General features: G+C 30.4%; 1 protein-coding gene across 4 annotated transcripts in view; it reads left to right on the forward strand.

Moving 5' to 3' along the window:
• baz (par-3 family cell polarity regulator) overlaps positions 1-23,270 on the forward strand; it is a 224,456-nt gene that overhangs the window by 174,988 nt on the left and 26,198 nt on the right. For 2 of the 4 annotated variants that reach the window (XM_075303132.1, XM_075303134.1), the window contains exon 2: positions 17,457-17,883. The exons of the other annotated variants lie outside the window; for them this stretch is intronic. In XM_075303132.1, the coding sequence (XP_075159247.1) occupies positions 17,704-17,883 (180 nt within the window). In that variant the 5' untranslated portion in view covers positions 17,457-17,703. The remainder of the gene's footprint in view (positions 1-17,456; positions 17,884-23,270) is intronic. 4 annotated transcript variants of the gene reach the window in all.

Here is a 23,270-nt window from a genome sequence, read left to right on the forward strand (position 1 = left end):
TCCTGCAATTTGCCCAGATTCGTTTTTTGTTTGCAGGCAGGTCAAGTTCGAAGATGGGCTATATCGGTCCATGTTTTGGTATAAGCCCCATATAGACCGATCTCCCGATTTTACTTCTCGGGCTTCTATAAACCGTATTTTCAATCCTATTTGCCTGAAATTTGAAATCTTAAGGTATTTTTAGGACCAAAAATGGGTGTGGCGAAAATAGGGCGGTACATGTTTTGGTATAGCCCCCATATATACCGATCTCCCGATTTTACCTCTTCGGCTTCTAGAAACTGTATTTTATATCCGATTTACCTGAAATTGGGATTCTAGAGGTAGCCCCCATATAGACCGATCTCCCGATTTTACTTCTTGGACCGGTAGAAATCGTATTATCAATCCGATTTACCTGAAATTTGAAATATAGAGGTATTTTAGTACCACAAATAGGTGTACCGAAAATTAAGCGTATCGGTCCATGTTTTGCTATTGGCCCCATATAGACCCGTATCCCGATTTTACTTCTTGAGCTTCTAGAAACTGTATTTTCTATCCGATTTGCCTGAAATTGGAAATCTAAAGGTATTTTAGGAACACAAATGTGCCGAAAATTGTGCCTATCGGTCCACGTTTGGTATATCCCTCCTATTTAGACCGATCTCCCGATTTTACTTCTTGGACCCCTAGAAATCGTATTATCAATCCGATTTACCTGAAATTTGAAATCTAGAGGTATTTTAGTACCACAAATAAGTGTACCGAAAATGGAGCGTATCGGTCCACGTTTGGCTACAGCCCCCGTATACACCGATATCCCGATTTTACTTCTTGAGCTTCTGGAAACTGTATTTTCTATACGATTTGCCTGAATTTGGAATTCTAGAGGTATCTTAAGCCCAAAAATAGTTGTGCCGAAAATTGCGCCTATCGGTCCATGTTTTGGTATAGCCCCCATATGGACCGATCTACCGATTTTACTTCTTGGGCTTCTAGAAACCGTATTATCAATCCGATTTACCTGAAATTTGAAATCTAGAGGTATTTTAGAACCACAAATAGGTGTACCGAAAATGGGGCGTATCGATCCATGATTTACTATACGCCCCATATAAACCGATATCCCGATTTTACTTCTTGAGCTTCTAGAAACCGTAGCATTTATCCAATTTGCTTGAAATTTCATATCCATAAGTAGGTGTTCTGAATATATTGAGTATCGGTACAGATTTTCAAATATTCCCTTAAAAGCTCGCCCTCAGATTCGGATTGTACACAGAAAAAAAATATCAATAAAATATTTCCAATTAAAAAGTTAATTGATGTTGAAATTTTTTTCTATTAATAAATTAATTGATACAATTAACTTTTTAATCAAGATAGAAACATTAAGTTAATTAAGTAAATGATTGAAAATTTTTAAATTTTTAATTAAAAAAATAATTGATACAATTAACTTTTTAATCAAATTCGGAAGACTAAGTCAGTTAAAAAAAGTGATGAACATTTTTTCTAATTTTTAATTAAAAATGTATTTCAAACAATCAATTCTTAATCCAAATAAAAACTATAAGCCAATTCAGAAAGTAATTGAAAATAGTTCCTCTTTTTATTTAAAAATTAATTGAGTTTTGCGATCAACATCAATTAAATTTTTAATTGAATCAATTAAAAAATTAATTGAAATTTGCTAAAGAAATCAATTAATTTTTTAATCAAGAATGTTTTCTATGTCCAATTAAAACTGTGATTGATACTATCATTGTCGTGATTAAAGACATTTCAATTAAAAAATTAATTGGATCACTTTCGTGATTGAATCAGATTTTTTTTGTAGATTCTATAGGTTTTTTAGAACCACTATTAGGCGTGCTGATTTTTATGTGTATTGGTGCAGGTTTTTTTTTTTTTTTGGCATAGACTGATCTCCCGATTTAACCTTGAGCTTATATAAAGTGTAGTTTTTATCCTATTTGCCGGAAATTGTAACGGATTTAGTTGTTATCGGTCCATTTGGTAAGGCCTCCATATAGACCCATTTCACTTCTTGAGGCGCACTGATCATGAAAATAGTTTGAAACTGAAAATAAAATATCTAGATTTTAGTTCTCGTAATCGTTTAAATAATGGTGGTAAAAATCTACAGATTTACATTTCAAATGAAGGCGTTATTTCATCATTTTCTTGCACACTTACACGAGATGTTTATTATTCCTCTAAAACTCAAACAAAAACGTGTGTTATAAATCCAGGATCTGATCTAGTCTTCATAGGTAGAATCTTTAAATTTATCTTCGAACTGATTTGCTTAGGAGAAACCCCGTGAAATTCTATATATTATAAAGTAACCCGCTACGCCGAAGAGTTTTCAAAGGAAGCTATTATATTTGATTCATGGTGGTGGGTATTTAAGATTAGGCCCGGCCGAACTTACTGCTGTATATACTTGTTCTTAATGAAATTAAAATAAAATTTGGTTTTATTTTAATTAGTATTGAATTGGATTGAATTTCGTTATTTAAAATTTATTAAAATCAACAGTTGTTCTTTATTCTGCATGATAAAAATTGCATCGTCTTTGCATGGATTTCCCAATAATACCATAAACCAATTTTTTCCTTTATTACCACTGTGACAAATCTGTGTAAAAGAAAGCACTTTCAAATTTCTTTATCTCTTTCGGTCTTAAAATGACTCGCATTTCATATCTTTTGTTTTAAATTCAACACCTTTTGAAAATCTTAATTTACCGGAAATCACACACAAATTTTTAGATTATTGTCTATAATCTTCAAATTCATTCATCATCAAATGCCATGAAATGATGATAGTTGATATCAGCGAGAAATTTCAATGAAGTTTATTTTTGTAATATTAATCGACAGATGATGCTTTTACTTGTGGGAAGTTAAGAGATCATTAATAATAGTACTACACAAAAGCTTATAGATAGATATTAGACTGGATTAATTAATTTCTTGATCAAAGAAAGTTTCCAGACATGACATGACTTCTTGTTCACCTTACGTAATCAATTTTTCAATCAGGTTTCGATATGAAAACACAAATTTGAAAATTAATTAAAAACTTTCACATTTTATGGATAACATCAGGGAAATACATTAATGTCTTAATTAATTTATTATTATTATTATTATTATTATTATTATTATTATTATTATTATTATTATTATTATTATTATTATTATTATTATTATTATTATTATTATTATTATTATTATTATTTGTACATTCGCAGCTTAAGCTGGAATTCACGCACCGAGTCAAAGACCAAAGGTTGCGCTCAGGTGGGATATGTATCCATTTTTTATTTATCCGATAGTTTCCCTTACGATCGTTGTTGCTTTAATAAGTATTGATTTCTGCATTTCTGTTAAGACGTTCCGTTTTAAGTTCAGGTTCTGGATTGCTGTTGTGGTTTCCTTGGGGACTGTTCCAAGGGAACTTATGACAATGGGTATTATCTCTATTTTTCGAACATTCTGAGTGTTTTTGATATATTCTGCCAAAGGTTGGTATTTCGTCTTCTTTGTAATTATAGTTTCTGTGATGTTATTGTCATATGGTACCGCGAAGTCTATTATCCTCATGCTTTTGTCTCGTTTATCGATAATAACCATGTCTGGTCTGTTTGGTATGGTCATGTCCGGGGGGTTATTGACTAGTATAGATCGGTCCCAGTAGATGATGTAGTCGTCGTTTTCGACAATTGGTTTCGGGTGGTATTTGTAGTAGTATGTAGTCTCTGTATTGATGTTTAGTGACTTTATCATGTTTATGTATATTATTTTTCCCATGTTGTTGTGCCTATTTGTGTAGTGGCTGTGGGTCAGTGCGGTGCAGCTGTTAAGTAGATGTGGTAGAGTTTCTGAGGCTCCTCCGCACCTACGGCATTTGTCGTCTGTGAGTGTGTTATCGTGCAGGATGTACTTTCGATAGTTCTTTGTTTTAATTACTCCGTCCTGTATTGCCATTATAAACCCTTCTGTTTCTGCGTATATATTGCTGTATTTTAGCCAGTTGGTGGTATTTTCTAGGTCTACGTGTGGCTGGAAGATTAGGTTTGGGTATCTTCCGTGCAGAGGTTTAGATTTCCATGCTTGTATTAAGCCTTGGACTGGGATGGGGTTATTAGCTGTGCGGTTTTTCAGGTTTAGCGGTGTTAGGTTATCATCTGAGTTTATAATTGTTCTATAGAGAGTTGAAGTATTGGCTTTTGTGTGGAAGTATTTTACTAGTGTCTGTATTTGTCTGTCGTGAAGGTTTTGGACGTTTAGTATTCCTTTACCTCCTAGCTTCCGGGGGATATTAATACGTTCTATTGCTGATTTGGGGTGGTAGTGTTTATTTATTGTTAGCGTTGTTCTTATTGTTCTGTCTATCGCTTTTAGCTCCGTGTTTGACCAAGATAATATTCCGAATGTGTACGTTAGTAGTGTTACTGCATATGTGTTGATAGCCTTAATGAGATTTTTCCCATTTAGCCTGGATTTGCAGATGGCCTGTAGTCTTATCTTAAAATCCTTTAGTGTTTCATTTTTCTGGTGAGTGTGGTCTATCGAGGTATTTTGCTTAATACCAAGGTATTTGTAGTGTTCGCCCTGAAGAAGTGGCGTTATTTCCTCACCTTCTGCTGTATGGTAGTTTTCTGAGTGTCCGTATTTGCCTCTGACGATGTGCTGTTTTCTGCATTTGTCTATTCCAAATTCCATTCGGATATCCTTAGAGAATAATTCTACTATTTGGAGGAGATGGTTTATGTTTGGTTTGGTGTTCGCGTATAGCTTGAGGTCGTCCATGTAGAAGCAGTGGGATATCTTAACATCGTCAGTTGTTTTTAACTTGTAGCCATATTGGCTGTATTGCAGGAGAGTAGATAGCGGGTTTAGCGCTATGCAGAATATTAGGGGGCTTAGTGAGTCACCTTGGTAGATGCCTCGGCGTATCCTTATTGGATTGGATTTAACTTCTTCTTGGTCACTTTGTATGTGTAGCGTTGTCTCCCATAGTTTCATTAGATGCTCGATGCAATGTATTATTTGGGGGTCTATCTTGTATATAGTCAGAACTTCCAGAAGCCATGAGTGGGGGATCGAGTCGAATGCCTTTTTGTAGTCGATAAAGGCGGTGTGCAGGTTCTTTTTGTTCCTTATGGCCTGGTTAGTTATGACACTGTCTATTATTAGTTGGTCTTTACATCCCTTTGTTCCCTTTCGACAGCCTTTTTGCTCTTCGGCAAGTATTCCGTGGGTTTCGCAGTATTCATTGATTTCAATACTGATGCATGATGTAAATATCTTGTATCCGGTGTTTAGGCATGTTATTGGTCTGTATTGCGATGGTGACGTTGGGTTGGTTGTTTTAGGTTTGAGATATGTTATGCCTTTGCACATCGATGGGGGCGTATTGTTCGGGTTAGAAATTATATTGTTAAAGATGTGAATGATAGTAGGATGGAGTGTGGTGAGATATTTATAGTAGAAGTTGTGTATTTTGTCGGGACCTGGATGCTTCCAGTTCTGGAGTTTCTGGATAGATTTCTTGAAGGTTTCCTCTGAGATTGAGTGGTTATGCATTGGTATAGTTGTGGTATTGTTTTCAAGGATTGTGTTAATCCAAATCGGATTCGGGTTGTGTTTAACTTCTTGGCTCCATATTGATTTCCAGAAGTGTTCTATTTCGTCTATGTTTACTGGGTTATTAGGTGTGGGTTGATTCTGTTTGGTTAGTGAGTTGTAAAAACTCTTTTCGTTCGTAGTGAAAAGTCTATTTTGTGATGATCGTTGATAGCTTTTTGTGTAGGATCTTAGCCTTTGGGTATACTTCGCCAGTTTTTGACGTATTGTATCCCTGATTTGCTCTATTGCTTGGTTGGGTGGTTCGAATCTTGTGTGGATGCGGTGTTTGTACTTAATTTTGTTGATTTTGTTCTTGCTTCTTTTGCCTGTTTTGCCTTTGATGTGGTTTGTGATTATTGCTAGCTCTTTCCTGATTTCGTCTATTTTGGTTTGCAGTCTTGTTTGCCATCCGGGTGTTCTGTTTTTCCGTTTCCTTGGATTTGTGTTGTGTTGTGGTGTTCGTTCGCCTACCGGTTCCCCGTGGTCTTGGCTATTTGTTCTTCTGTTGTTGTCGAGTTGCTTTACTGTTTGTGTAATTGTGTATGCGCTGCAGTACATTATGAAGATTATGTGTTCGAAATTGTTGTGATTTGAGCCTTCCTGTGGTAGGATTTGGGTATTTATCATTGATGTTATTCGGTTTAGGATTTTCGACGGTTTTGGTTTGGGAATGAAGGGTCTGTTTTCTGGATTGATATCAACGAATTTGATTTTTGCTTCGTTGAACAATGACATTGCTATTGCTGCTTCTGTGTTCTCTGTGGAATTTGGTAGCTGTTGCTGTTCGTCTTGTAGATCGAGTGGATTGGCTGTGTTGTGTTGTGTTAATACTGTTTCATTTTCAGTTATTGTTGGTTGGGTGTTTTGTATATTTGATTCTAATTGATTTGTTGGATTGGGGTTATTGTGGCGCTGATTTTGTTCTTCTTCTACATTACGGCGTATTTGCTCCTGTATGGTTTGAGGTATGAGGTTGTTTCTTATTATTGCGGCTCTCCTGTCGGCCAGATTTTGTTGCGACAGGTGGTGTAGTTCGGGATATTCTGTAAGGAATATATCGTGCATTTGCTGCCTGTAGCTTGTGCCGCTACTGTTGCGTGTGGCCTTGTAGTAGGCCCTGAGGACAGACACATTCATGTCGTGGGTCCATTTTAATCTACGCCGTGGCAGCCCTGTTTCTGCGGTCCTATGCTCTCTTGTGACAGAGGAAGCGCGTGTGACAGGTGGACTTCTGGTGGTGTTTGTCCTTTGTGTTGATTGGTTTATTTGTGTTGTGTTTGTTGTATTAATATTATTTTCTTGTATCTCCATTTTTTGTTTCTTGGGGGTTGAGTATTTTTGTTTGACGTCTGCCTACCCAAAGACGTTTTTATCACAGCCGCCCCTAACATGGGGATCAGACGCTGACCTGAAAACCGCTCGTTGCGAGTCAGACGTCTTCAGGATTTTTACTGGGGTCCGCGGGGTCGTTAGGCCCGTCATTCCTTTTGCCCTCTTATTGGAATGCCCCTGCGGGCTATTATTATTATTATTATTATTATTATTATTATTATTATTATTATTATTATTATTATTATTATTATTATTATTATTATTATTATTATTATTATTATTATTATTATTATTATTATTATTATTATTATTATTATTATTATTATTATTATTATTATTATTATTATTATTATTATTATTATTATTATTATTATTATTATTATTATTATTATTATTATTATTATTATTATTATTATTATTATTATTATTATTATTATTATTATTATTATTATTATTATTATTATTATTATTATTATTATTATTATTATTATTATTATTATTATTATTATTAATATTATTGTTATTATTATTATTATTATTATTATTATTATTATTATTATTATTATTATTATTATTATTATTATTATTATTATTATTATTATTATTATTATTATTATTATTATTATTATTATTATTATTATTATTATTATTATTATTATTATTATTATTATTATTATTATTATTGTTATTATTGTTATTATTATTATTATTATTATTATTATTATTATTATTATTATTATTATTATTATTATTATTATTATTATTATTATTATTATTATTTTTTTTTTTTTTAATTTTCCAAGATTTGATTTTCCGATATCTTTAAAGCAATATTTTGTTATTTCCTTTAGCTATTCCAAAATATTTTCAAATTTACGTTTTTCTTAATCAAACTGGCGATTTTGTTTTCATAAACAAAGTATATCTGCAAATTAAATTATCATCTAAAATATATCCGCATCACACACAATTAAGATAAAAAATATTGAATATAAAATGCAATAATACTTGATTTTTAACATTTTTATGATGACACTTTTTCTTGTTGTTTTTTTTTTTTTTTTTTTTTTTTTGCTATAAAAATCAAGATTGTATTCCCAAGTTTTTATATAACAACGCTAAAAAACAATGGATAAGCTTTGCAACAACGTGCAGCAGCAATTGTGTTTACATTTCTACCAAACAAGGCTCTGTCTCTGGTGTAGATTGCAAAATCTGGAATATGATATTTTTGAGAAAATACACCGAAGGAAAAAAATTAGGATCTGACCATTGCGCTTACAAATATATTTTGATTACTTCATTACAGAAAATATCGACAATTTTTTTGGTACTTGCTACGATTTTGCGGATTCTCATATTATCGTCAATTCTGATTATTGGTTCAATCTTCCAATTGTTATTTATTTTCCTTACACTCAAAAAAAGTTTACTGGGATCCAAAGATTTTGACCTTCCCTTAAGGATTTTGGTATTGATTCTGAGCCAATGATGTTGACAGTTTTTACGGAGCTTTCTAGCTTTAAATCTAGGCTCTATAAAATTTTAATTAGGATACCGAACTCATATATAAAATTTTTGCGATATATTAATAAAGTTATTTATGTACAAAAAAATGTCAAATTATAACAAATTATAAAATTATAAAAATGTTTACTCGATTCCAAAAAGAATAAAAAAGAGGCAAAATCCCCAAAATTAGCCTTATTCTATTTTGACGAATTCTTTAAATTGAAAATGTTTTTCTTTACTTTAAGGTAAATTTTCCATAGTTCAAGGCAACAACTTTAATAGAGGGACACAAATTTCCAAGACCTGTGTCCTAAATTTAATGAATAAATTTTTTTGAAGCAAAATTTATAAACATTCTTTTAATTAAAAATTCATTATTTTAAATTATTAATTAAATTAATTAATTTGGTCATTTTTTCTCTATGTACACCGACTTTTCGAATAATCACATTATAATTGGACCATTCTTCCAATTATTATTTATTTATCTTATATTTTTGACGATATTTATTTTTTTAAATTCAATTTATTATTCAAAAGGTTGAAAATAATATGAAATGTTAAAATCAGTTTAGATTTGATCGAATTGACTATCTTTGGCATGAAAAATGGACCTCAAACGACCGACAAAGCCATCACACGCTGCACGCAAGTAGCTCTGATGTATTTTGTCTAATTCCCTTCGAAGTTCCGTCTTGAGGTGATTGCCATTTTTGTGCCAACCTTAATCTCCAAAATGAGTCCAATGGATTCTGACCACGGTTGCCACTCGTGCCAAAAATAATATACCAAAATTATAAGAAAATTCTACCAAAAATCTACCAAATTTATCTTTTCTTTTTTTTATCAAAAATTTATTTGTCTAGATAATTTTATCAAAATTTTCTCTAGAGATATTTATCAAAATTTTATTTTGCCAAAATTATATTTCGATAGAAAACTCTGACAAAATTTTGTTTCTATAAACATTTTCGCCAAAATTTTATTTCTATAGAAAATTTGCCAAGATTTTATTTATATAGACAATTTTACCAAAATTTTGTTTCTATAGAAAACTCTGCCAAAATTTTATTTCTATAGAAAACTCTGACAAAATTTTGTTTCTATAAAAATTCTTCCCAAAATTTTATTTCTATAGAAAATTTCGCCCAAAATTTTATTTCTCTAGTGAATTTTGCCATAATTTTATTTAAATAGAAAATTTGCCTAAACTTTATTTATATAGACAATTTTGTCAACTCTGCCAAAATTTGATTTCTATAGCAAATTTTGCCAAAATTTTATTTCTGTAGAAAATTTTGCTAAAATTTAATTTCTGTAAAAAATTTTGTTAAAATTTTATTTCTATAGAAAATTTGGTCCAAGTTTTATTTCTATAAAACAATTTTGCTAAAATTTTATTTCAATGGAAAATTTTGCTAAAATTTTATTTCTATAGAAAATTTTATCAAAATTTTATTTCTATATAAAATTTTGTCAAAATTTTATTTCTATAGAAAATTTTGTCATTTCTATAGAAAATTTGCCTAAATTTTATTTATATAGAAAGTAGAAAATTTTATTTATGTAGAAAATTTTACCAAAATTTTATTTCTTTAGAAAATGTTGCCAAAATTTTATTTCTCTAGTGAATTTTGCCAAAATTTTGTTTATATAGAAAATTTTGCCACAATTTTATTTCTATAGAAAATTTTACCAAAATTTTATTTCTTTAAAAAATTTTGTCAAAATTTTATTTCTATAGAAAATTTTGCCAACATTTTATTTCTATAGAAAATTTTACCAAAATTTAATTTCTATAGAAAATTTTCCCAAAATTTTATTTGTATAGAAACTTTTGTCAAAACTTTATTTATATAGAAAATTTTGACAACTTTTATTTCTGTAAAAAAATTTTGCTAAAATTTTATTCCTATAGGAAATGTTTGCAAAAAGTTATTTCTATAGAAAATGTTGCCACAATTTTATTTCTATAGAAAATTTTACCAATATTTCCAACGCCAGCCAGCAATTCCAACATAGAAATTCTTCAAAGATACCAATCAAAAACTTTGAGGCTTATTACTGGCTCTCCCTGGTTTGTCAACAACAACAACATTCACAAAGATCTCAACATTCCTCTTTTTAAAGACGAAATTAAAAAGTTTAGTAGTAATTATCTGAATAGATTAAGTTATCACTCTAATGTATTATCAATTAATTTGTTAGATGATACCGATGAAGTAAGATCCCTTTTATTTAAGTAAAGCTTAACTATCAATGTCATGTAAATATTAGATATTTTAAAGAATATATTCTTAGGTTCAATGGAGCCTAAACAATTCAGTTTAATTTGTCCAAATTTTATTTCTATAGAAAATTTTGCCAAAATTTTATTTCTATAGAAAAATTTGTCAAAATTTTATTTCTATAGAAAATTTTACCAAAATTTTATTTCTCTAGTGAATTCTGCCAAAATTTTATTTCTATAGAAAATTTTGCTAAAATTTTATTTCTATAGAAAATTTTACCAATATTTTATTTCTGTAAAAAATTTTGTCAACATTTTATTTCTATCGAAAATTTTGTGAAAATTTTATTTCTATAGAAAATTTTGTGAAAATTTTATTTCTATAGAAAATTTTGTGAAAATTTTATTTCCATAGAAAATTTTTTCAAAATTTTATTTCTATAGAAAATTTTGTCAAAATTTTATTTCTATAGAAAATTTTATCCAAATTTTATTTCTATAGAAAATTTTGTCAAAATTTTATTTCTATAGAAAATTTTGTCAAAATTTTATTTCTATAGAAAATGTTGTCAACATTTTATTTCTATAGAAAATTTTATCAATGTTTCATTGCTATAGAAAATTTTTTCAAAATTTCTATAGAAAATTTTGCCAAAATTTTATTTCTATAGAAAATTTTGTCAAAATTTTATTTCTATAGAAAATTTTATCAAAATTTTATTTCTATAAAAATTTTATATCTATAAAAAAAATTAGTCAAATTTTTATTTGTAAAAATTGTCTTAGTTGCAAAGGAAATTTTTGCAAAATATAACAAAACATCAAGAATTCTACCAATCTACCAAAATTAAAAATATATCTTTTTTGGTAGAATTCTACCAACTGTGATTCTGATCTGGAGTTTATGTTGGCTATTGTGCGGTAGAAATGAAACCAGGAGCCTCCTTTTCAAGTCATATTTGGTCGACGCGTGCTGAGTCCTGTTGGATTGGCCATGGTCTGCGGCCCAAATGTTTGTCCATCCAGGATAGGATATTTCTAATGAGATTATCGTCTGGTTTGATTGTCAAACTGTTCCAATATCGGATTTTTCTTATACGAAACATTAAAAAAAAAGGCATGGTGTTGTGCTAAACATTCTTATATTTGTTTTTTTTTTTTTCCTTATTTGATACTTGCTTGTATCTATTACCTATTGCCATTTTCAATTACAAACAATTTTTCCTCATGTATAACTATCAGTCACATTTTCCTATTTTTTTCACGTTGATCTCGTTTTACAACAGGAAGAAACATTTTTTCCATCTAAACAAAAACAAAATGCAAACAATAACAATCAGATTATAGCTACAATATCACTTTTTTCTTTGCTATGCGAAATCCAACCTTTATTTCGTTTGCATTCCATTCATTGTAAAGGGTGATTTGTTAAGAGCTTGATAACTTTTTTTTAAAAAAAAACGCATAAAATTTGCAAAATCTCATCGGTTCTTTATTTGAAACGTTAGATTGGTCCATGACATTTACTTTTTGAAGATAATTTCATTTAAATGTTGACCGCGGCTGCGTCTTAGGTGGTCCATTCGGAAAGTCCAATTTTGGGCAACTTTTTCGAGCATTTCGGCCGGAATAGCCCGAATTTCTTCGGAAATGTTGTCTTCCAAAGCTGGAATAGTTGCTGGCTTATTTCTGTAGACTTTAGACTTGACGTAGCCCCACAAAAAATAGTCTAAAGGCGTCAAATCGCATGATCTTGGTGGCCAACTTACCGGTCCATTTCTTGAGATGAATTGTTCTCCGAAGTTTTCCCTCAAAATGGCCATAGAATCGCGAGCTGTGTGGCATGTAGCGCCATCTTGTTGAAACCACATGTCAACCAAGTTCAGTTCTTCCATTTTTGGCAACAAAAAGTTTGTTAGCATCGAACGATAGCGATCGCCATTCACCGTAACGTTGCGTCCAACAGCATCTTTGAAAAAATACGGTCCAATGATTCCACCAGCGTACAAACCACACCAAACAGTGCATTTTTCGGGATGCATGGGCAGTTCTTGAACGGCTTCTGGTTGCTCTTCACTCCAAATGCGGCAATTTTGCTTATTTACGTAGCCATTCAACCAGAAATGAGCCTCATCGCTGAACAAAATTTGTCGATAAAAAAGCGGATTTTCTGCCAACTTTTCTAGGGCCCATTCACTGAAAATTCGACGTTGTGGCAGATCGTAAGTCTATTCATGATGAAATGTCAAAGCATACTGAGCATCTTTCTCTTTGACACCATGTCTGAAATCCCACGTGATCTGTCAAATACTAATGCATGAAAATCCTAACCTCAAAAGAATCACCCTTTAAGATGGTTAATGTGTGTGTGTGCGTGTGAGAGTACTGATATACGATTATTTAGAGCTGTAGCTTGGTTGCTGTTGCATTTCCCTAAGACTCCTTCCGTTTCCCACCTTTTACTTACTCTCACCATCAGTGTTGAATTTCAAAAACAGGTTAACATGTGTATGCAAAAAAAAAGAGGGCCAGATCAACAACAATACTTTGCTGGGAATTTAATTGTTTAAACAAGTGCAATGTATGTGTGTGTATGTTTGAGTTTTTTTATCGACAAATCTAGAGATTTACTCAACCAACCAACGATAACAACAACTATGTTGAAGAGATCTCGTATGTAAATGGGCTTATTAAGTGGTGGTGGAAAAAAATGCACACGTACGTGCGTTTGTATAATTAAAGAAATAAAGAGAAATGCACGGAAATAAGGCCAAAGGGGGAAGTGAAATTTTCACCCAGATAATAACGATTGAGGTTAAAAGCATGGATGTTTTTATTTGACGAAAGGTCATAGTTATTATTTATAAACAAACTTAAGAAGAGAATCAATGATGTTGTTGGGAAATAAACGATGGAAAGAAATATTAATTATGGTACAATTATTGAAATTATTTCAATTCTTTTATTTAAGAAACCGCATAAAACGCATACACTGAAAAAAGTATGTCCGGTTCCAAATATGTTGTCGTTACACTAATGATTTTGGTATCGATTTCGATCCAAAAAAAGAGGGGAGTTGATATAAGTATACATTAAAGACACAATTATCTTTTAAATTTGATTTTTGCGTTCGTTTGATTCTAGGAAACAAATTTGAATTTATTCGTTTTTCAGCTTTTTTCTTCATGTGCTATCAAAGTCCTTTTTTAAATGTGTAAACAACAAATTTCCAAATTCAAGTAGATTATTCTATGTTTCTAGTAAACCACGTCTTTAAAATAAAGTATTGAAAGACATTTATTTTTTCACAAATTTAAAGACGGAACTCCATAATTTTGAAGAATTTGTCAGAATTATTAAAGCCAAGTTGATCTTAGACCTACAGAATTTTCTTTCATGTAAAAATAGCCATTTTTAACTCGAATCACCTAAGTATAAGGACAAAACGACTTCATAGGAAACTTTTGTATAATTAAAAAAAAAAAAACTATGTTAGAGAAGTGCGCAAATTTTGCTTACCATAAATTTGCATTCATACACACAAATTTTTTTTCTTAGTCAATCACGAAATTAATTGGTCCAATTAATTTTTTAATTGAAATGTCTTTAATCACGAAAATGATAGTATCAATCACAGTTTTAATTGAACATTAAAAAAAAGTTGATTAAAAATTTAATTGTTTTCATTAGCAAATTTCACTTAATTTTTTAATTGATTCTGTTAAAAATTTTATTGATGTTGATTACAAAAAGTAATTTTTTTATTAAAAACGTAACAAAAAAAAAAACTATTTTCAATTACTTTATTAACTGACTTAGTGTTTTTAGTTTGATTAAAAAATTGATTGTTTAAAATAAATTTTTAGTTAAAAATTAAAAACTTTTTATCGCTTTTGTTTTAACTGACTTAGTCTTGTGAATTAGATTAAAAACCCAGCAAAAAAATTTGGAAGTTCTTAAGGCACAACTTTAAAAGCACTTCCAAAAATGTCCTCCCAAAGATGTTCTTTATATTTATTGCACAGGAAGTTCATTCGAGTCAATTTTTTATATCTCGCTTTTTTCATATTTTTAATGGGAAATTTAAAATTGTATTGTTTCAAATGGGTTAAAAACAGATTAAAAATTAATAAAAATAGTGCAAATTATTTAAATTTTGCCGAAAAAAATGTTAAATTCTTTCTAGAAAAATTGCGCATTTTTAAAAATGTTTGATGTCAAACGTTCCAGACAAGCGTTATAATGCATTAAAAATTATAAAAAATTTTAAAAATTATTTATTCGTCAAAATATCAAAAAATGTCTTTATTCACATCCAAATCACTGGATTCGCATCACACCTTAAGAAGTGATACAAATTCAGTGCAACGGCTGTTGAAATGGTGGACATCCGTCCTATGACAAGCCCATCGCTTCTGCGCCAATTTTGCACCACTTCCGGATCCAAAAAGGACATTTTCACTACTTTTTTGGCGACGCTTTTTTTGCTGGGAAGTAAATTGTATCAACAAATTTTTTAATTAAAAATTTTAAACATTAATTGTAACAATTAATTTATAAATTGATTTCAACTTCAACCAACTTTTTAACACACAAAAAAAACTTCTGATTCGATCACGAAATTAATTAATTTTAATTTGAATTAATTGTTAATTGAAATGTCTTCAATCACAGAAATGATAGTATCAATTAAAAAATTAATTGAAGTTCAATTAAAAAATTAATTGATCCAATTAAAAAAGTGATACTATTAATTTTTGTGATTGATTTTTGTTTCAATTAAAAAAATTGTTGGATCAATTAAATTTTTAATTGAATATTTTTTATAACTCAATTAAAATTTTTGATTGGAAAAATTTTCGTGAAATATTTTTCTGTGAATTGGAAATATTTTGGTGATTTTCTGTGCATTTTAAAGACGTGCAATATTTGGGCCCACGGCCCAATATTGCACGTCAGTGTGACTTGATTTAGGTTTATTAATATTTTGAAAATTCGTACATACATGCATACATAATTTTTTACTGATTCAATCACGAAATTTTAATTAATTTATATTAATTAAAATTTAAATTAATTTTTTAATTTCTTCAACAACGAAAATGAAATCACGGAATTATTTAGAAATAAAAAATATACTTGATTAGGAAATTAATTGATTTCATCGGCATTTTTCAATTAATGTCTTAATTGAATTTAGTCGAACTCATTTAATTTTTAATTGAGCCAATTAATTATTTATTGTTTGTTAAATTTTTTTTTTTACTTTGGATGAAATAATTGTCTTGTAAATTTATATACTAAGTAGCTAATGCTAGATTTTTCTCTATTATTCTTATATTTACTATAAGTTTAATAAATAAATAAATTTACATAAGTTTATACTTTCTTCGGAATATTCCCATTATAATTATAGTTTTTATTTCCCAATTAAATTTTCAATTACATTTTTTTCAGTGTAGTAAACATCTTGTATATGATCTTAAGCATCGATAGGGGTGCAGAGTTTTTTTTTTTACTTTTTGTGAAATAGATCAAACCAAGGACCGACGAACGAATACTCTAAAAAAGCCTTTGGAAAGTCTGTATCTAATCTCTTTTATTTGCTTTTAAAAGAAATTTTTAGCGTCCTCAGAAAAGAAAAAATCTTCTTTCAGTATAGTCCTGGTGTGTACAGACACAACCCAGTTCTGGTCAAAAGGTATCTTTTAATCACTCTATTTTTATCATTTTCTACAGAGGGGCATTTACAATAAAAGTAAATCTATTTATAGAATTTTTATAAACAATATCTGTTACTATCGTATTGTAACACTAAACTATTTCATAACATTACTTTGGTCTGTGTGTGTGCGTAGGCATTTTTTCTTGTCATATCTTATCAGTATTTTTAATAAGGCTTGCGAAAAGAGGAAGTATCAGAGATCCACTGTACACAAGCGAATAATTAGTAAATTATTTTATCAAAGCAATATAATTTTTTATAACACCTATAACAGTCATAAATAATTTATTTACTTTTTTTGAATGAAAATAAAAATATTTTAAAATTATAAACAAATATTTACCCTCGTGGTAATATTATGACTTAATTTTTTTAGTCATACTCGGCATACTCGGTGACGAGTATGTCGCTTTTAAATTTAATATGATATCAGCACATTTATTTATTAGCCTTCCAAAACTAGAGTTTATTTGTTATGGAAAATTTTCAAAATGGTCCATACCTTTGAAAAGACTTTGGATTTTTACATTAGAGACAAAATTGTTTATTTTTGGTCAGGTCACACATATTTTTAATATTGAATATTTTACACATACTTTTCTGAGTGTGTATGTACTTTCCAATTTAATTTATTTAATGGCAGCATAAATATCTTACTAAATTCCTTTCTTTGGAAAATTCCTGGTATTTTTGTTTTTCAATAATTTGCAAAGATAAGATTACTACATACCATGACTCGGGAGAAGCAAACAACAAAAAAACAAACTCTATGAAAAGATATCATATTTCACATAAACAATGAAATGAGAACCTCTTATCATTCTAGAGGAGAAAATTGCGTCATTATCAGAACATTTGTTTTTTTTTCTTGTTTAGGCCAAGAAAAGCAAAAAGCAATTGAATGAGTGTTGCAATAAATATTTTCTTGCAGTATTAATTCTATAATAATCAATACAACATACAGAGCGTTAAAATATAGAAAAACAAAAAAATAATTATTTTTAATTAAAATAAAATAAATTTATCTAAATAGCATAGCTAATAACAATGGATGAGGGGTATACCCAAAAGACTTTCGATGAAATGACTTAATAAACGACAAATATTCCTTCACCCCATATAAAACCAACAACAACAACAAAATAGTATTATTAATTTAATTTAAAAAAAAAAAAAAACAAACAAAACAAACGACAACAACAACCAATCACCTGTTACCAAAGATATATTACTAAATTAAAAACAAAAAAATAAATATTAACAAAATCACCATCATCATAATGTTCGATCTTCCGCCCAAATGTCCAGCATTGGCAAATAAATTAACCGGGATTTTTGGTTGGCGTCATACCTATAAAGTTTCAGCCAAACATGAGGGCATCCAACATTCCTATTTACAAAAATCCTATTCTCTAACACTGCCCACAAAAAGGCCTCCGTCACCATATGGTTATATAAAGGTAATTGTATTTGAAAGTTTTATTTTTCTAAAAATAAAAGAACTAAATTTAAACAATTGTATATTTTAACATTAAATGGTGATGAGGAATTATTAACATTCTATACAAGAATTCTATGACCATATCAAAACACATAAAAAAAATAAAATAAAATGTTGTATCTGTAATGCACCATATAGAATAAATAAAAAAAAATAAAATCATCACTGTGACCATGTTTCCGGTTAAAAGAACGAAGTTCCTAAATATTTGACATGTTTTTGTTTTTCAACAATAATTCATTATTTACCAATTGTGAATGTAGTTTTGGCCATAATTTTATTTAAAGAATTGAAATCTTTTTTTTTTTTGGACATCATGAATAATAATTTATGTATGACATGATATCATATGACTACACCGAAAGAATATCATCCATATTGTTTTCTATCAAAATCGTTATTCAATTTGAAATTGATTGATATTGATTCAATTAATGTTTTAATTGAAGCAAAAATGGCTTGCATAAATCAAATGAATTATATAAATAAAATTTGTACTAGAATCAAACGATATGAAACCACAGCAAAGCATATAACCAATATATTTTAACTTCATTAAAAATCATAATTAAATTTGAAATAATACAATATTCAATCAAAAGGTTAATTGTTGTAATTAAATTTTTAATCACAACAAAAATCAATTACTATGTAATTGAAATTATATAAATACGCAGTTAGTTTTTTAATTGTTGTCGTTATGATTTCCGTGATTGGTCTTCTGTTTCAGAGTGAGTAAACGGGCACTCATCCCCAGCAAAAAAATTTGGAAGTTCTTCCAAAGGCACAACTTTAAAAGCACTTCCAGAAGATACACTCCCAATGATGTTCCTTATTTTAACTACCCAGGAAGTTCTTTTAAAGCAATTTATTATAACTTGGTTTTTTTTTTATACTTTTAATGGGAATTTTTAACTTTTTTTGTTTCAAATAGGTTAAAAACAGAGTAAGAATTCATAAAATGGTACAAATCATTTAAATTTTGTCGAAAAAATGCTAAATCCAATCTGAAAAAATTGTGAATTTTTGAAAATATTTGAGGTCAAACGTTTCCGACAAGCGTTAGAATCCATTACAAATTATAAACAAGTAAGGAAAGTCTAAAGTCGGGCGGGGCCGACTATATTATACCCTGCACCACTTTGTAGATCTAAATTTTCGATACCATATCACATCCGTCAAATGTGTTGGGGGCTATATATAAAGGTTTGTCCCAAATACATACATTTAAATATCACTCGATCTGGAAGAATATGATAGACTTCTACAAAATCTATAGACTCAAAATTTAAGTCGGCTAATGCACTAGGGTGGAACACAATGTTAGTAAAAAAATATGGGAAACGTTTAAATCTGAAGCAATTTTAAGGAAACTTCGAAAAAGTTTATTTATGATTTATCGCTCGATATATATGTATTAGAAGTTTAGGAAAATTACAGTCATTTTTACAACTTTTCGACTAAGCAGTGGCGATTTTGCAAGGAAAATGTTGGTATTTTGACCATTTTTGTCGATATCAGAAAAACATATATATGGGAGCTATATCTAAATCTGAACCGATTTCAACCAAATTTGGCACGCATAGCTACAATGCTAATTCTACTCCCTGTGCAAAATTTCAACTAAATCGGAGTTAAAAATTGGCCTCTGTGGTCATATGAGTGTAAATCGGGCGAAAGCTTTATATGGGAGATATATCTAAATCTGAACCGATTTCAAGCAAATTTGCACGCATAGTTACAACGCTAATTCTACTCCCTATGCAAAATTTCAACTAAATCGGAGCAAAAAATTGGCCTCTGTGGGCAAATGAGTGTAAATCGGGCGAAAGCTATATATGGGAGCTATATCTAAATCTGAACCGATTTTGCTGATATTTTGCAAGTTTTTCGAAACTCATAAAATATTCGGATGTACGGAATTTGAGGAAGATCGGTTGATATACACGCCAATTATGACCAGATCGGTGAAAAATATATATGGCAGCTATATCTAAATCTGAACCGATTTTTTCCAAAATCAATAGGGATCGTCTTTGAGCCGAAACAGGACCCTATACCAAATTTTAGGACAATCGGACTAAAACTGCGAGCTGTACTTTGCACACAAAAATACATCAACAGACAGACAGACGGACAGACAGACGGACATCGCTAAATCGACTCAGAATTTAATTCTAAGACGATCGGTATACTAAACGATGGGTCTCAGACTTTTCCTTCTTGGCGTTACATACAAATGCACAAACTTATTATACCCTGTACCACAGTAGTGGTGAAGGGTATAAAAATTATAAAAATTATTTATTTGACAAAATATCACAGAATTTTTATACACTGCGCCACACTGTGGAACAGGGTATTATAAGTTAGTGCATATGTTTGTAACACCCAGAAGGAGACGAGATAGACACATGGTGTCTTTGGCAATAATGCTCAGGGTGGGTCCCTGAGTCGATATAACCATGTCCGTCTGTCTGTGAACACATTTTTGTGTTCAAAGTCTAGGTCGCAATTTAAGTCCAATCGCCTTCAAACTTGGCACATGTTCCTAATTTGGGTCAGAATACAACCCTATTGATTTTGGAAGAAATCGGTTCAGATTTAGATATAGCTCCCATATATATCTTTCGCGCGATATGCACTAATATGGACCCAGCAGCCAGAGTTTTATGCCGATTTGCTTGAAATTTTGTACAAACATAACACTTAGTCGTATAGTCAAGTGTGCAAACTTTAATTGAAATCGGTTCAGATTTAGATATAGCTCCCATATATATCTTTCGCCCGATATGGACTTATATGGCCCCAGAAGCCAGATTTTTGGCCGAATTTGATTGAAATTTTGCACAGGGAGTAGATTTAGCATTATATATCTTTCGCCCGATATGCACTTATATGGACCCAGAAGCCAGAGTTTTATCCCGATTAGCTTGCAATTTTGCACAAGGAGTACAATTAGTAGTATAGTCAAGTGTGCAAAATTTGATTGAAATCGGTTCAGATTTAGATATAGCTCCCATATATATCTTTCGCCCGATATGGACTAATATGATCCTAAAAGCCAGAGTTTTGGCCCAATTTGGTTGAAATTTTGCACAGGGAGTAGATTTAGCATTATATATCTTTCGCCCGATATGTACTTATATGGACCCAGAAGCCAGAGTTTTATCCCGATTAGCTTGCAATTTTGCACAAGAAGTACAATTGGTAATATAGTCATGTGTGCCAAATTTGATTGAAATCGGTTCAGATTTAGATATAGCTTCCATATATATTGTTCGCCCGATATGGACTTACATGGCCCCAGAAGCCAGAGTTTTGGCCCAATTTGGTTGAAATTTTGCCCTTGGAGTACAATTAGTAATATAGTCATGTGTGCCAAATTTAATTGAAATCGGTGCAGATTTAGATATAGCTCCCATATATATGTTTTTCTGATTTCGACAAAAATGGAAAAAAGTGACAATACTAGATCGATCCAGGCCTATTGAAATCACGCCATCTTTCAGTCTTAAGAAACCACACTAATTGGTCCATATCTGTCTATATTTAGAACCATCAACAGATTTAACTTCTTGAGCGTTTTGAAGGCTGAGTTCCTATATACTATCCGCCTTAAATTTGTTACATAAGGCTGAGTTCCCATACTATCCGCGTGAAATTTGTTACATAAAATATTCACCTTTGAGAAAAAATGGTCGATATCGGTTTAATAATGTGACGGTGAACATCTTGGAAAAGGTTTCTTTAATCCCAAGATTTTGACTTCTGTTAAGGATTATGGTATTGATTCCGAGCCAAAGATGCGACTTCTTTAAAATAAATACATACATTTTTAGAGCGCTATCTAGCAGATACTTCTTAGTAAACCCTGTTTTCTTGATTTCAAAAAAACCTTTAAACCAAACATTCAAAATCCTGAAAATATATAAATATACATAATAAGTCTATATTTGAAGCCTTTTTAAATTCAATACAAAAATTCAATATTTCAGTTAATGTAAATGTTATTCAAACCAATATTCACCTAATATGGGTGCCTGGCCATAGGAACATACCGGGGAACTGCGAAGCAAATGAGCTAGCAAGGCTACACGGATGAAGAAGACTGTTTTTCATATGTTTGGCTATAAACATTATATGTTTGGAACACAAAATTTTAAACACAATATTTTTGAGTGCAAGCATATAATGTTCATAAACTAGCATAACATGTTTGGGACATATATGTTAATATGTTAGAACATATTATGTTTGGGACATAAAATGTTTGTAAATATAATATGCTTGGATGCAAACATATATTAATTTAGAAATAGCCGATAAACATATATGTGTTTAGTAGCTTGGAGCGCTATTTAACAGGGAGCGATATTGAATTAAGTTGGTGGTTGTTGCTTGTTATTACAAAATTAACATTTTATTTTTCCTTGGGCAATTGATCAGCTACTTCTTTGATCCTTACAAACTGTGTGGTCCGCTGTTCGAATCCCCTTCCGGCAAAAGGTAAAATTAAAATAAAAAAAATCATACAATTGAATAATTTCTTCTACAACGTTTGTATTACAGAAAAAGGTGCTAAGAACTAAAAAATCTCGTGGAAGTGAGAAAGATGTGGGGGAATATACAATTGGGCAGAAACAAAATTTTGAGCATTCAGGTCGAAAACCTATGTTAATAGCACCTATATTACCTGTTTATTTTCATAATTCATTATGATTGTAAATATATAAATAAATAAATAAAATTTTGAGCACAATATTGTTTGGGAGAATTTTTTTTAAGCATATAATATTTTTGGGTGCAAAATGCTTCCAAACATATTATATGTTCACATAATAACATATTGTTTTTTGGAAGACAACATTATTGAATTTGGATGCAAAAATACAAAATGTTTGGAACTTAGACTACCCAAACATATATTGTTTAGACCAATATGCTTTCAAACATATTATATATTGGAAGAGATGAAACATATAAATGTTTGGGCAATACCCAAAAATATATATGCTTGAAGCAAAATATGTTTGGGAGTATATGTTACAGAAACGATTTTTTGTGAGCGTGTAGGAACTACCTTACATATTCCATGGGAACTAGAATCTGTTGGTATGCCTCTGGCTACCTGCAAGCTCTTACTGCGTGAGAAGGCTGTCATGATGCCAAATGTTCGATGGGAGAATTGCAAGGGTTGTAACGACACCAAGCTAATATGGTCCCATTTAAACTTAAACCGCACAATAGATATGCTAGTGTTCTCAAGGCGTCAGATAGCACTCCTGATATCTGCTATAACGGGTCGCTGCCTGATAGGCGAATTTGCAAAAACTATAGGTGCGA

The sequence above is a fragment of the Haematobia irritans genome, chromosome 3, assembly GCF_050003625.1.
Source record: "Haematobia irritans isolate KBUSLIRL chromosome 3, ASM5000362v1, whole genome shotgun sequence".
NCBI lineage: Eukaryota > Metazoa > Arthropoda > Insecta > Diptera > Muscidae > Haematobia > Haematobia irritans.